Genomic DNA, 13310 nt, shown 5'->3' on the forward strand with positions numbered 1-13310 from the left:
CTGAACTGGAGTTCTGCCTGTGTATTCATTGCGAAGAAGCCCAGGTGGGACCAAAGCTTGGTCCTTCACTGTCTGAGGATGGGTCTGGAGCTACTACATACAATAGCACCCCAGATCTATGCAACTACGAAATGGCTTCTCCATAAGAGGGCACCTCAGAGGCCCCTACTCCGACTCAGCCTGGGACTAACATGGACCCTGGGACCTTCTTCTGGCTAGAAATTTTCCAGGGGCTGCAAGCAGTCATTCAGGCGCAATCAACCCCAGCTGCAACCCCTGCCGGAAGCACAAGATCCTACTGGCCCTGCTCAGATGCCTCAAAATGCCTCGCCTAACCAAGAATTTCCCTGACAGGGACCCGGACACTTCCGATGATGGCGACTCCCTGGAAGGAGAAATCCCTCCAGGCCTGGAACCATACAGAACCATGCTTCGCTTCTTCCACAGTGATGAATTACCAGCCCTTGTTTCCTAGACTCTGAAGAAACTGGGTATTCCAGGCACGGACCCTATGACGGAACCAAAGAAGAACCCCATCTTGGTGTCCCTTCGTAAAGCCTCATGCTACTTCCCAATCATGGATGCCATCCAGGAACTGATTGACCTGGAGTGGGATGCCTCAGAGGCCAGCTTTAAAGGAGGTCAGGCCTTGGAAGCCTTGTACCCCCTGGAACAAGCGACCAAGGATCACCTGCGTTTTCCGAAAGTGGACGCCATGATCTGTGCTGTCTCAAAGCGAACAACCATTCCTGTTGAGGGGAGGGGCTGTATTGAAGGATACTCAGCATAGACAATTAGAATCCATCCTTAAGCAGGCCTTCGACGCAACAGCAATGACACTGGAGATTGCTTCCTGCTGTGCACTGGTGGCATGTTCCTGCTTGCTCCTCTTGAGAGAGGCAAACAAATCCAGAACGTATACCGGTGAAACGATTGAACCCACAGCATCCTTTCTGAAGACGCAAGCTCAGATCTGGTGCGTACCTCAGCCAGAGGAGTAGCCTCAGTAGTGGCGGCCAGAAGACATGTTATGGTTGCGGAATTGGTCTGCTGATGCGACCTCTAAAGCGAATCTCACAAGGATGCCCTTTAAATTGATCTTTCTTTTTCGGAAGCAAATTGGAAAAGTTAGCCAGCAAGTGAGGCGAATCTCCAGTGCCTCTGCTACCGGAGGACAGGGGTAAAAGATCCCAGTGCCCTTCCCCCAGAAGAACTAGGGGCAGAGAGACTCAATGGTTTCCCCCCTACAGCAACTCTGTTCCAGGCACCTCGTCCCTCAGGAAGGTCTCAGCCCTTTTGGAACCGACAAACCAAGAGAGGAACAGTCCCAGGGGCAGGCTCCGGCCACACTCCCCAATGAAAATGGGATGACCTAGCCACAGGAAGAGGAAATAGGGGGTCTACTTTCCTCTCTTCTATCAATGATGGATTGAGATCATGTTGGACAAATTGGTACTAAACATCATTCGAGAAGGTTACTCTCTGGAGTTCCACAGCATCCCTCCAGACAAATTTGATGTCACCCTGCCACGCCCACTCCAAGAGACTGGCAGTGGAAGCCACTCTGACAAGACTACTCAGTCTGAAGGCAATAACTCCGGTTCCTATTCCTCAACAAAATATGGGGAGTTATTCCATCTATTTTATCGTTCCCAAGAAAGAGGACCTCTCCGAAGCCTACCTTCACAGTCCAGTCCATCAAGATGACCAGCGTTTTTCTACGCTTTGCAATACTTGGGTCATCATTACCAGTCCCTGAGCGCTACCCTTCGGACTAGCAACCGCCCCCAGAATGTTCTCCAAAATTATGGTGGTTGCGGTGGCAACACTGAGGAAGGAAGGGATCTTGGTACACCCTTACTTAGACGACTGGCTGATCAGGATGACGTCTTCGGAAGAAAGCAGACAGGTGACCAGCAAAGTCGAGAACCTACTGCAGGAACTCGGTTGGGTCGTGAACATGGCCAAGAACAGTCTACAACCCTCTCAGTCTCTAGACTCAAGACTTGGCTCTTTACTAAAGCATACACCTAGGACCTCTCAATACATCTCACCCACACTAAACACCTTTTCAGCCCACCCCTCAGAATTCTCATAAAACACCATGTCATTTCTACTGTTCCTAATGTTATACTACATTGTTTTTACCATAATGTATATAATTGATATCTGTTATTATCATACTACTGTTATTTTATTAACACTTGCTATTTCAATCCTTATTATTCTTCCCCCCCCCATTCATAACTATTTTTATGAAGTTACTAACTCTCGTTCTGTGTAAAATGCTTCCAAGCGTATGTTGTTTTTTTTTCTGTTATATTGTAAACCGAGGTGATATCTTTGAACATCGGTATATAAAAATCTATAAATAGAGTACCTTGGGGCCTGTTTCGACACCAAACAGAACAAGGTCTTCCTCCCTCCCCCGAGGAGGAGGAAGCTGATGGAACAATTCCGATGACTAATGACCAGTACACGTCCCAAGATATGGGACTATCTTCGTCCTCTGGCTCCTGCCATCACTCGGGATCATGGATGGAGGTGGTTCCATGGTCAAGGGCTCACATGCAACCTCTCCAGTGCTCATTACTGTCACGCTGGAACCCACTGTCCCAGGATTACTCAATTCGCTTCCAACTCCCACCAGAGGTACATTCTCAGCTTCAGTGGTGGCTGCAGGAAGACCACCTGAGCAAGTGTGTAAGACTATCCCCACCGAACTGGATCGTGCTCACCACATACGCAAGCCTACGAGGATGAGGAGCCCACTGTCAGGAACTGACTGCCCAGGGACAATGGAACAAGGAAGAGGCGGGATGGAACATAAACTGCCTGGAAGCTCGAGCAGTCAGACTAACGTGCCTGCGATTCAGCCACAGGTTCCAAGGGCTAGCGATCCGAGTAATGTCTGAAAACGCTACAACGGTTGCCTACATCAGCCGCCAGGGAAGAATCAGAAGCCAGCAGGTGTCTCTGGAAATAGACCCTCTCATGGCATGGGCGGAGGTGAACCTACAAGGGATCTCGGCCTCCCACATCGCAGGTAAACATGTCTCGGTGGACTTCCTCAGCAGAGAAAGCCCGGACCCAGGAGAATGGGTGCTGTCTAACAGAGCATTCCAACTGATAGTAAATCGCTGGGCCCTCCCAGCCATGGACCTACTGGCCACCTCTCTGTGCCCAAGTCCCCAGGTTCTTCAGCTGAATACGAGAATTGCATTACCAAGTGATCGAAGCCCTCGTCCAGACCTGGCCAGAGGAGGACTTACTGTATGCCTCCCCCCCCCCCCCCCCCCCCATGGCCCCTACCGGGCAAGATCATCCGCAAGATAGAGTACCACAGGGGACTAGTTCTACTAGTGGCCCCGGATTGGCCAAGATGCTCATGGTACGCAGACATGCAAAGACTCCTTGCGGGGTGTAACAAGATGCCCAAATGGGAGGTAGGCAGACCTGCACAGTACTAAACACACACACACACTCTGATACAAGATACGAGATATACAGTAATGAAAATATAGCTTTATGTTCAGCACACATACTTCATTTCCCGTGACTATAATACATACCAAATCAGCATCCTGTCACTCCTCAGGTCAGGGAACCCCAGTGCGACCGAAAAACAGCTTCAACGGGAAAGATCCTGCGCCACTCGTCAGTGCACAGGTGAGGCTCCAAGTTCCCACCGGAGGATCCGACCTTTTAAAGGGCTTTGTTAAATAAGTGTGTGTGCGTAGATGAGCAAGCACCTGGGTCTGAGAACCTTTCTGTAGGGCTGCTGGCCAGGCATTCCTCCTCCTGTTGAATCAGGTCCCAGGTACAGACAAGCTACTCTCCCCCACAACCACTTGTGTAAGCCCTGCTGATATAGCTTTTTGCTTAAAAAACAAGTCCCCAGCTTAAAAAGTGACAGGACAGTATAATGTTTGTTCTGAGAGCATTTTTTTTAACCCATCGTATTACACGGGGAAACATCTGGGCCTACCTCCTCACAGGGACCTTCTCCAGCAGGGCCCGATTCTGCACAAAGATCAGTCTCTATTCTTTCTTATGGTCTGGCCCTTGAGAGGACTCGCCTGAAGAAGCGCGGGTACTCGAAGGCTGTGATTGTCACCTTGCTCCGTGTGTGGAAGTTCTCAACATCGCTGGCATACATACTAATCTGGAGAATATTTGAAGCCTGGTGCGAGGACCGTGGGGTTTTCCCCAAGGAATGGTCAAGATTCCCATGATCCTGGAATTTCTGTAGGATGGTATGAAGAAAGGTTTCTCTCAACTTCCTCAAGGTTTAAATAGCAGCCTTCTCCTGCTTCAGAGCCAAAATGAGCGGAATCAGTCTATAAGTGCATCTGGAGTTGGCCTGTTTCTTAAAAGGAGTGAAGCAACTTTGACCACCCCTAAAGTGGCCAGTGCCCCTATGGAACCTCAATTTGGTATTAGACATTCTAGCGGGGGCTTCCTTCACACCAATGCGCAGTCTCACTATGCCTCTTAACACTGAAGATGGTATTCCTAGTGGCAATATGTTTTGCCCATCGCATCTCCACGCTGCAGGCACTATGCTGTTGGGAACCGTTCCTTAGGTTCACTCCTGGAAGGGATACAGCTTTGCACTGTCCCCTCCTTCCTACCAAAAGTGGTCTCAGGTTTCATTTGAACCAAGCTATCTCCCTACCATCTCCTGAGGAACATAAGGACTCAGAAGACACCACCTTTGCCATCTAAATGTCAGCAGACTCCTGATGCGATACCTGGATCTATCACAACAGGTGTGCAAAACGGACTGCCTGTTTGTTCTCCATAGCAGGAAGAATTAAAGCAAAGCAGCCTCGCGAGTAATTATAACTCGCTGGATTAAGGAAGTTATCAAGGCAGCCTTCATAGAGGCAGGAAAGCCCTTACCCCTACAGGTTAAGGCTCATTCTGCTAGGGCCCAGGCAGTATCATGGGCAGAAGCCAAATTGCTGTTGCCCGCCGAGATCTGTTGAGCGGCGATGTGGTCCTCCCTACACACCTTCTCCAGATTCTACCGCCTGGATGTCCAGGCTAGAGAAGACTCAGCCTTTGCAAGGGCAGTACTAAGTGGGCCACGGGCAGCCTCCCGCCCTGTCCGGGAGTAGCTTTTGTACATCCCACTGGTCCTGAGTTCATCTGGCTACACGCTAGGAAATGGAGAAATTACTTACATGATAATTTTGTTTTCCTTAGTGTAGACAGATGGACAGCATCCCGTCCATGGCTGCCCACAGAGAAGGAGGGTCTCAGAAAGAGAACCTCGAGATTAAACAATTACAGGTAAACCGCTGCCTACCCCTAGTTCAGGACACCCACAGTTAGTCTGGTGTCGGCGTTAACCTGGTTGAGTGCACTGGCGGTCTCCAGTTCTTGAAATCAGTTTAATCAAGTTTGATCAGTTTTAATCAAGTTTATGCAAAATATATATCCACAATGACTTTTCGAGGAGGATACGGAGGAGCTGAGGTCACTGCAGGGTGATATCATCTTTGAAATCTGACTTCGTCTCCCATCTGCTAGCAGAAGAGCACATAACCCTCTAGTCCTGAGTCCATCTGTCTACACTAAGGAAAGCGAAATTATCAGGTAAGTAATTTCTCCAATGTTGGAAATGAAGAAATGCTTTATTAATATAAATATAAGTACAGAAAATGTGATATTACGTGAAAGTTTAAATTTCATCAAATATACTTAGCACAAACACTTTTAAAGCAGGCATTTGTTCTTCTGATGTTTTATTTTGCTTGCATCATTTGATTGGCATGGTGCCCTTCTCGAGTCTATTCTTTGGATAGTTTCCAGACTTCAGCATGCTTACTATGATAAATTTCATGAGGATTGTAGTAATACTACATCAGTATAAATAATAATTCAGCACAATATACATTACTGTCTCTCTGCTCTTAAAGCTGGGGATGGTGCTCTCAAGTCCCTGAGCTCTAGTCTAAATTATTTGAAAGTGCTTCTTGATAGGAATCCACTAAGACATTTCAGGGCAACCTTGTATGCCTAATACTGTTTTGTATTTATGTATGTTTTCATCTAGTTGCAGTCTACACATTGAAATGTTAGATTGAGTAGCATTTTATGGCATTTTCCTGTGTCTTAAAGAGCAAGACTTTGCATAAATCAGATGAGTAAAATGGGAAACTTTGATTCAGATTTAGTTCATCTTGAGTCACACCTTCAATTCAAATCTGTTTTTATGTATGTCCAAGATATGTTTTTCTGGTTACCTTTTTCTGCCCTAATGTTCTGTCTTTATTTGATCTTTAAAGAACTTATCCAGTGCTGATCCAGGGCGAGACCTCTGTGGGTAAAACTAGCCTTATCCGTTGGCTAGCTGCTGCCAGTGGTAACCACTGTGTCCGGATCAACAACCATGAGCACACAGACATCCAGGAATACATAGGCTGCTACACCTCTGACGTATCGGGCAAGCTGGTCTTCAGGGAAGGTAAAGCCTGCTTTCTATTGAGGTCTGAGCAGCATGCACATATCATGAAGGGAATTTACTGCTGTTCTTCCCCCCCCCCCCCCCCCCAAATTACCATTTTGGAAGCACCTGAGAGGTGCTTCCAAATTATTCAGTCTGTCATGCCATCTAATAGATGCAGGCTCACATAGCAGATAGCTTGGAAAAAACTCCTGTAACTTCCAGACATTTAGGTCAGCTACTTTACTGATAGCATATTTACAATGTTCATTCACATATCTGTTTGGCCTTCCTCCTAGTTCCTCTCTTGCTTATAATTAGAGCAATTTCAGTGTCTGCAATATGGTGTCTTGTCTTATGTGCAGTTTCTCATTCACCTGGGTTCTGTCTCGGGATTTTGCAGAGAATTGAAATTTGCTTTTGATCAGCAGTGTTCTCTGGCAGTATGATCCTTTGCCACTTCTATTCTCTATTTTGTTTTTCTGAACTTGATGTCTTGCCTTAACTAAAAAAAAAACAAAAAAAACCACACCTGAGGTGGCAAGATTGAAAAGCCACTGTATTACTTGGATCCACCAAAAATCAGTCTTGTGAGTCGAATCAATGTTACACAATATTAAAAGATCATCATAAACGGGACACTCGCTTGTTTTACGTATAGTTCGGTTTGCGAGGACATCCTTTAGTCCAATCATATGGTCAATGTTTATATACCGTGTTTCTTTAATAAGACAGGTCTTATATTCTTTTTTAGCTCCAAAAAAAAACAAGGCTAAGCCCACTTCCTCTTTCATTCACCAGTCAGATTCAATTTTCAGCTGAACCTTTTGGTTCAGCCTTAGTTATCAGCCCACCGTGGGAAATTTCGTTTTCCCATAGTTCGGGCTGATTGTATGTGCATGAACCTTGTGAAAATCAAGCTAACCAGTTCTTTCATTTATATTAATCAGTTGTATCCAAAAATTGCTATGAATCCATCCAAAGCTGATCAGTCACTTATCTGATGATGCAAAATAGCTGGAATTCAATGATCTTGAAACAATGCCGATGGTCGTACACCACTCCCAACATGGAATGAAGCTCTGCATCTGTATTATCTTAAAACATCAAAACAAATTATGAAACATAAATTCAGAAACAAAAATCCTTAATATAATTACAACTATATTACAATTAAAATAATTAAAAAAAACCCCCACTGAATTCTAATTCTGACTTGAGGAAAAGAGTATTAATTCTTGAAAGCTAGTCCTGAAATGTATAGTCCAATAAAAAAGTATAATCTTATATGTAATCTGTTTTCTGCCCCTTTATTTTTGTGTTTTTCAAGTGGACTAACATGACAGCCATATTGCTTTATCTGATCTTTTTGACAGTGGTATTTTCTAGGTAGATCTTGCCACAGAGTTGTGGCCACCTTTAAAAAAGCCCTCAACCTTGTTTGAGGCTGAGCTCCTTTCATTGTAGGAAAGATTTTATAGATAGATATCTTACATATATATAGATGTATGTTACGTTTAACGTCGAACAGTACCATGTAGAGGTGATTGAAAGCCAGGAGTAATGTGCTGCAGTAGTAATTCTGATTGCACATTTTGGATAAGTAGACACTCTTGTAGGTCTTAAAAAGGCTTTGATAATTTGGAGAAAGTACAGTTGTTCAATAAATCAAAGCCGCTATCTGCATATTTCCATGGTCTTAGCTGAACAGACTTATTTGTCTCCTCTCCAAGGTGTTCTTATTGATGCAATGAGAAAGGGTTACTGGATTATCCTGGATGAATTGAATTTGGCTCCCACGGATGTGCTGGAGGCATTGAACAGACTATTGGATGACAATCGAGAGCTCTTCATAACAGAAACGCAGGAAGTAGTGAAAGCGCACCCTCGCTTCATGCTTTTTGCCACCCAGAATCCCCCAGGAGCGTATGGGGGTAGAAAGGTTGGCCTATTTCTGTTTTTATATCAGATTTAAGGTTTTCTACCATTTATATTAGAATAAACTGCTTATATGATGTAACCACTTAATACTGTATCAATAATACTATATATATATATGGTGTTATTTTTTATACAGGTTTTCTACCATGACATGGACAGTTCTTATTAAATGTTTTAGTTCATAAAATATGCAAAGAATTGTTATGCTCACAGGGCTACTAATGCTTTTATTAGAGAAGACCAGAACCCAGAGAGAGTTTTTGCAAGATAGATACCAGGGGTGGCCAATTTAGTCCCCAAGAGACACAAACAGGCCAGGTTTTCAGGATAACTGCAATGTATATATGCATGAGATAGATTGGAGGGAGAACATAAGAACATAAATTGCCATGCTGGGTCAGACCAAGGGTCCATCAAGCCCAGCATCCTGTTTCCAACAGAGGCCAAACCAGGCCACAAGAACCTGGCAAGTACCCAAACACTAAGAAGATCCCATGCTACTGACGCAGTTAATAGCAGTGACTATTCTGTAAGTCAGCTTGATTAATAGCAGTTAATGGACTTCTCCAAGAACTTATCCAAACCTTTTTTTGAACCCAGCTACACTAACTGCACTAACCACATCCTCTGGCAACAAATTCCAGAGCTTAATTTTGCATTGAGTGAAAGAACTTTCTCAGATTAGTCTTAAATGTGATACTTGCTAACTTCATGGAATGCCCCCTAGTCCTTCTATTATCCGAAAGTGTAAATAACCAATTCACATTTACCGTACTCGTTCAAGACCTCTCTTGATTTTAAAGACCGCTGTCATATCCCCCCTTAGCTGTCTCTTCTCCAAGCTGAACAGCCCTAACCTCTTCAGCCTTTTATCATAGGGGAGCTGTTGCATCCTCTTTATCGTTTTGGTTGCCCTTCTCTGTACCTTCTCCATCACAACTATGTTTTTTGAGATGCAGCGACCAGAATTGTACACAGTATTCAAGGTTGCCTTTTGACTGCAGATTGAGCAGACTATTTCAAAGTATTATCCACTATGATGCCTAGATCTTTTTACTGGGTGGTAGTTCCTAATATGGAACCTAACAATGTATAACTACAGCAAGGGTTATTTTTCCCTATACGCAACACCTTGCACTTGTCCACATTAAATTTCATCTGCCATTTTGGATGCCCAATCTTCCAGTCTCGCAAGGTCCTCCTGTAAGGTATCACAATCTGCTTGTGATTTAATTACTCTGAATAATTTTGTATCATCCACAAATTTGATAACCTCACTCGTATTCCTTTTCAGATCATTTGTAAATATATTGAAAAGCACCGGTCCAAGAACAGATCTCTGAGGCACTCCACTGTTTACCCTTTTCCACTGAGAAAATTGACCATTTAATCCTACTGTTTCCTGTCTTTTAACCAGTTTGTAGTCCTCAAAAGGACATCACCTCCTATCCCATGACTTTTTAGTTTTCTTAGAAGCCTCTCATGAGGAACTTTGTCAAATTCCTTCTGAAAATCCAAATACACTTCATCTACTGGTTCACCTTTATCCACATGTTTATTAACCCTGTCAAAAAAAATGAAGCAAATTTGGTAGTCAAGACTTCCCTTGGGTAAAGCCATGTTGACTGTATTCATTAAACCGTGACTTTCTATATGGTCTACGATTTTGATCTTCGGAATAGTTTCCACTATTTTTCCCGTCACTGAAGTCAGGCTCACTGGTCTATAGTTTCCCGGATCACCCCTGAAGACCTTCTTAAATATTGGGGTTACATTGGCCACCCTCCAGTCTTCAGGTACAATGGATGATTTTAATGGTAGGTTACAAATTTTAACTAACAGATCAGAAATTTCATTTTTTAGTTCCTTTATTACCCTAGGATGCATACCATCCAGGTGATTTGCTACTCTTTAGTTTGTCAATCTGGCCTACTATATCTTCCAGGTTCACGGTGATTTGGTTCAGTTCGTCTGACTCATCACTCGTGAAAACCATCTCCGGTTGGTGCTGCCTTGGAGGAAGAAGGTCTCATGATGGGAGAGCACCAACTGGGTGCAGCAGGGAAGGATCCTGTAGCAAGGACCTGCTCTCCAGGTGATGCATTGTCCTTTCGCACTGAGGATATCTCCCCAAGGCCTACTGCCCAGGAGGGAAGGGTTAGGTCGGCCGTCATAGTTGGTGATTCGATTATTAGGAATGTAGATAGCTGGGTGGCTGGTGGGCGTGAGGATCGCCTGGTAACATGCCTACCTGGTGCGAAGGTGGCGGATCTCATGCGTCACCTAGATAGGATTTTAGACAGTGCTGGGGAGGAGCCGGCTGTCGTGGTACATGTGGGCACCAACGACATAGGAAAATGTGGGAGGGAGGTTCTGGAAGCCAAATTTAGGCTCTTAGGTAGATAGCTTAAATCCAGAACCTCCAGGGTAGCATTCTCTGAAATGCTCCCTGTTCTACACGCAGGTCACCAGAGGCAGGCAGAGCTGCGGAGTCTCAATGTGTGGATGAGACGATGGTGCAAGGAAGAGGGATTCAGTTTTGTTAGGAACTGGGGAACCTTTTGGGGAAGGGGGAGTCTCTTCCGAAGGGATGGGCTCCACCTTAACCAGGGTGGAACCAGACTGCTGACGCTAACCTTTAAAAAGGAGATAGAGCAGCTTTTAAACTAGAACAAAGGGGAAAGCCGACAGTCGCTCAGCAGCGCATGGTTCGGAGAGAGGTATCTTTAAAAGATACTAATGATGTATTAGAATTAGGGCATCCCGACAGTGAGGTTCCAATAATTAGAAAAGCAGTCCAAGTGCCTGTAACTAAAAACTCACCTGAGCTAAAAAATTCAAACTTATCTCTATCAATTAAAAAGCAGAATGAAAATACAAACAAAAAAACAAACTTTGAAATGTTTGTATGCTAATGCCAGAAGTCTAAGAAGTAAGATGGGAGAATTAGAATGTATAGCAGTGAATGATGACATAGACTTAATTGGCATCTCAGAGACATGATGGAAAGAGGATAACCAATGGGACAGTGCTATACCGGGGTACAAATTATTTCGCAATGACAGAGAGGAGCACTCGGGAGGAGGTGTGCCGCTTTATGTCCGGGATGGCATAGAGTCCAACAGGATAAACAATCCTGCATGAGACTAAATACAAAATTGAATCTTTATGGGTAGAAATCCCTTGTGTGTCAGGGAAGACTATAGTGATAGGGGTATACTACCGTCCACCTGGTCAAGATGGTGAGACGGACAGTGAAATGCTAAGAGAAATTAGGGAAGCTAACCAAATTGGTAGTGCAGTAATAATGGGAGACTTCAATTACCCCAATATTGACTGGGTAAATGTATCATCGGGCCACGCTAGAGAGAACGTTCCTGGATGGAATAAATGATAGCTTTATGGAGCAATTGGTTAAGGAACCGATGAGAGAGGGAGCAATTTTAGATCTAATTCTCAGTGGAGCACAGGACCTGGTGAGAGAGGGTAACGGTGGTGGGGCCACTTGGCAATAGTGATCATAATATGATCAAATTTGATTTAATGACTGGAAGAGGAACAGTGTGTAAATCCACAGCTCTCGTGCTAAACTTTCAAAAGGGAAACTTTGAAAAAATGAGAAAAATTGTTAGAAAAAAACTGAAAGGAGCAGCTACAAAAGTAAAAAAAAATGTCCAAGAGGCGTGGTCATTGTTAAAAAATACCATTCTAGAAGCACAGTCCAGATGTATTCCACACATTAAGAAAGGTGGAAAGAAGGCAAAACGATTACCGGCATGGTTAAAAGGGGAGGTGAAAGAAGCTATTTTAGCCAAAAGATCTTCATTCAAAAATTGGAAGAAGGATCCAACAGAAGAAAATTGGATAAAGCATAAACATTGGCAAGTTAAATGTAAGACATTGATAAGACAGGCTAAGAGAGAATTTGAAAAGAAGTTGGCTGTAGAGACAAAAACTCACAGTAAAAACTTTTTAAAATATATCCGAAGCAGAAAGCCTGTGAGGGAGTCAGTTGGACCGTTAGATGATCGAGGGGTTAAAGGGGCACTTAGAGAAGATAAGGCCATCGCGGAAAGATTAAATGATTTCTTTGCTTCGGTGTTTACTGAAGAGGATGTTGGGGAGGTACCCGTAATGGAGAAGGTTTTCATGGGTAATGACTCAGATGGACTGAATTAAATCATTGCGAACCTAGAAGATGTGGTAGGCCTGATTGACAAACTGAAGAGTAGTAAATCACCCGGACCGGATGGTATACACCCCAGAGTTCTGAAGGAACTAAAAAATGAAATTTCAGACCTATTAGTAAAAATTTGTAACTTATCATTAAAATCATCCATTGTACCTGAAGACTGGAGGATAGCAAATGTAACCCCAATATTTAAAAAGGGCTCCAGGGGTGATCCGGGATACTACAGACCGGTTAGCCTGACTTCAGTGCCAGGAAAAATAGTGGAAAGTGTTCTAAACATCAAAATCACAGAACATATAGAAAGAAATGGTTTAATGGAACAAAGTCAGCATGGCTTTACCCAAGGCAAGTCTTGCCTCACAAATCTGCTTCACTTTTTTGAAGGAGTTAATAAACATGTGGATAAAGGTGAACCGGTAGATATAGTACACTTGGATTTTCAGAAGGCGTTTGACAAAGTTCCTCATGAGAGGCTTCTAGGAAAAGTAAAAAGTCATGGGATAGGTGGCGATGTCCTTTCATGGATTGCAAACTGGCTAAAAGACAGGAAACAGAGTAGGATTAAATGGACAATTTTCTCAGTGGAAGGGTGTGGACAGTGGAGTGCCTCAGGGATCTGTATTGGGACCCTTACTTTTCAATATATTTATAAATGATCTGGAAAGAAATAAGAGTGAGATAATCAAATTTGCAGATGACACACAATTGTTCAGAGTAGTTAAA

General features: G+C 43.9%; 1 protein-coding gene across 2 annotated transcripts in view; it reads left to right on the forward strand.

The window, feature by feature from the left end:
• Positions 1-13310, forward strand: part of MDN1 (midasin AAA ATPase 1) — a 765271-nt gene that overhangs the window by 188574 nt on the left and 563387 nt on the right. For both annotated transcript variants that reach the window (XM_029595415.1, XM_029595414.1), the window contains exons 24-25: positions 6297-6475; positions 8188-8396. In XM_029595415.1, the coding sequence (XP_029451275.1) occupies positions 6297-6475; positions 8188-8396 (388 nt within the window). The remainder of the gene's footprint in view (positions 1-6296; positions 6476-8187; positions 8397-13310) is intronic.

Source organism: Rhinatrema bivittatum, chromosome 3, assembly GCF_901001135.1.
Source record: "Rhinatrema bivittatum chromosome 3, aRhiBiv1.1, whole genome shotgun sequence".
NCBI classification, from domain to species: Eukaryota; Metazoa; Chordata; class Amphibia; order Gymnophiona; family Rhinatrematidae; genus Rhinatrema; species Rhinatrema bivittatum.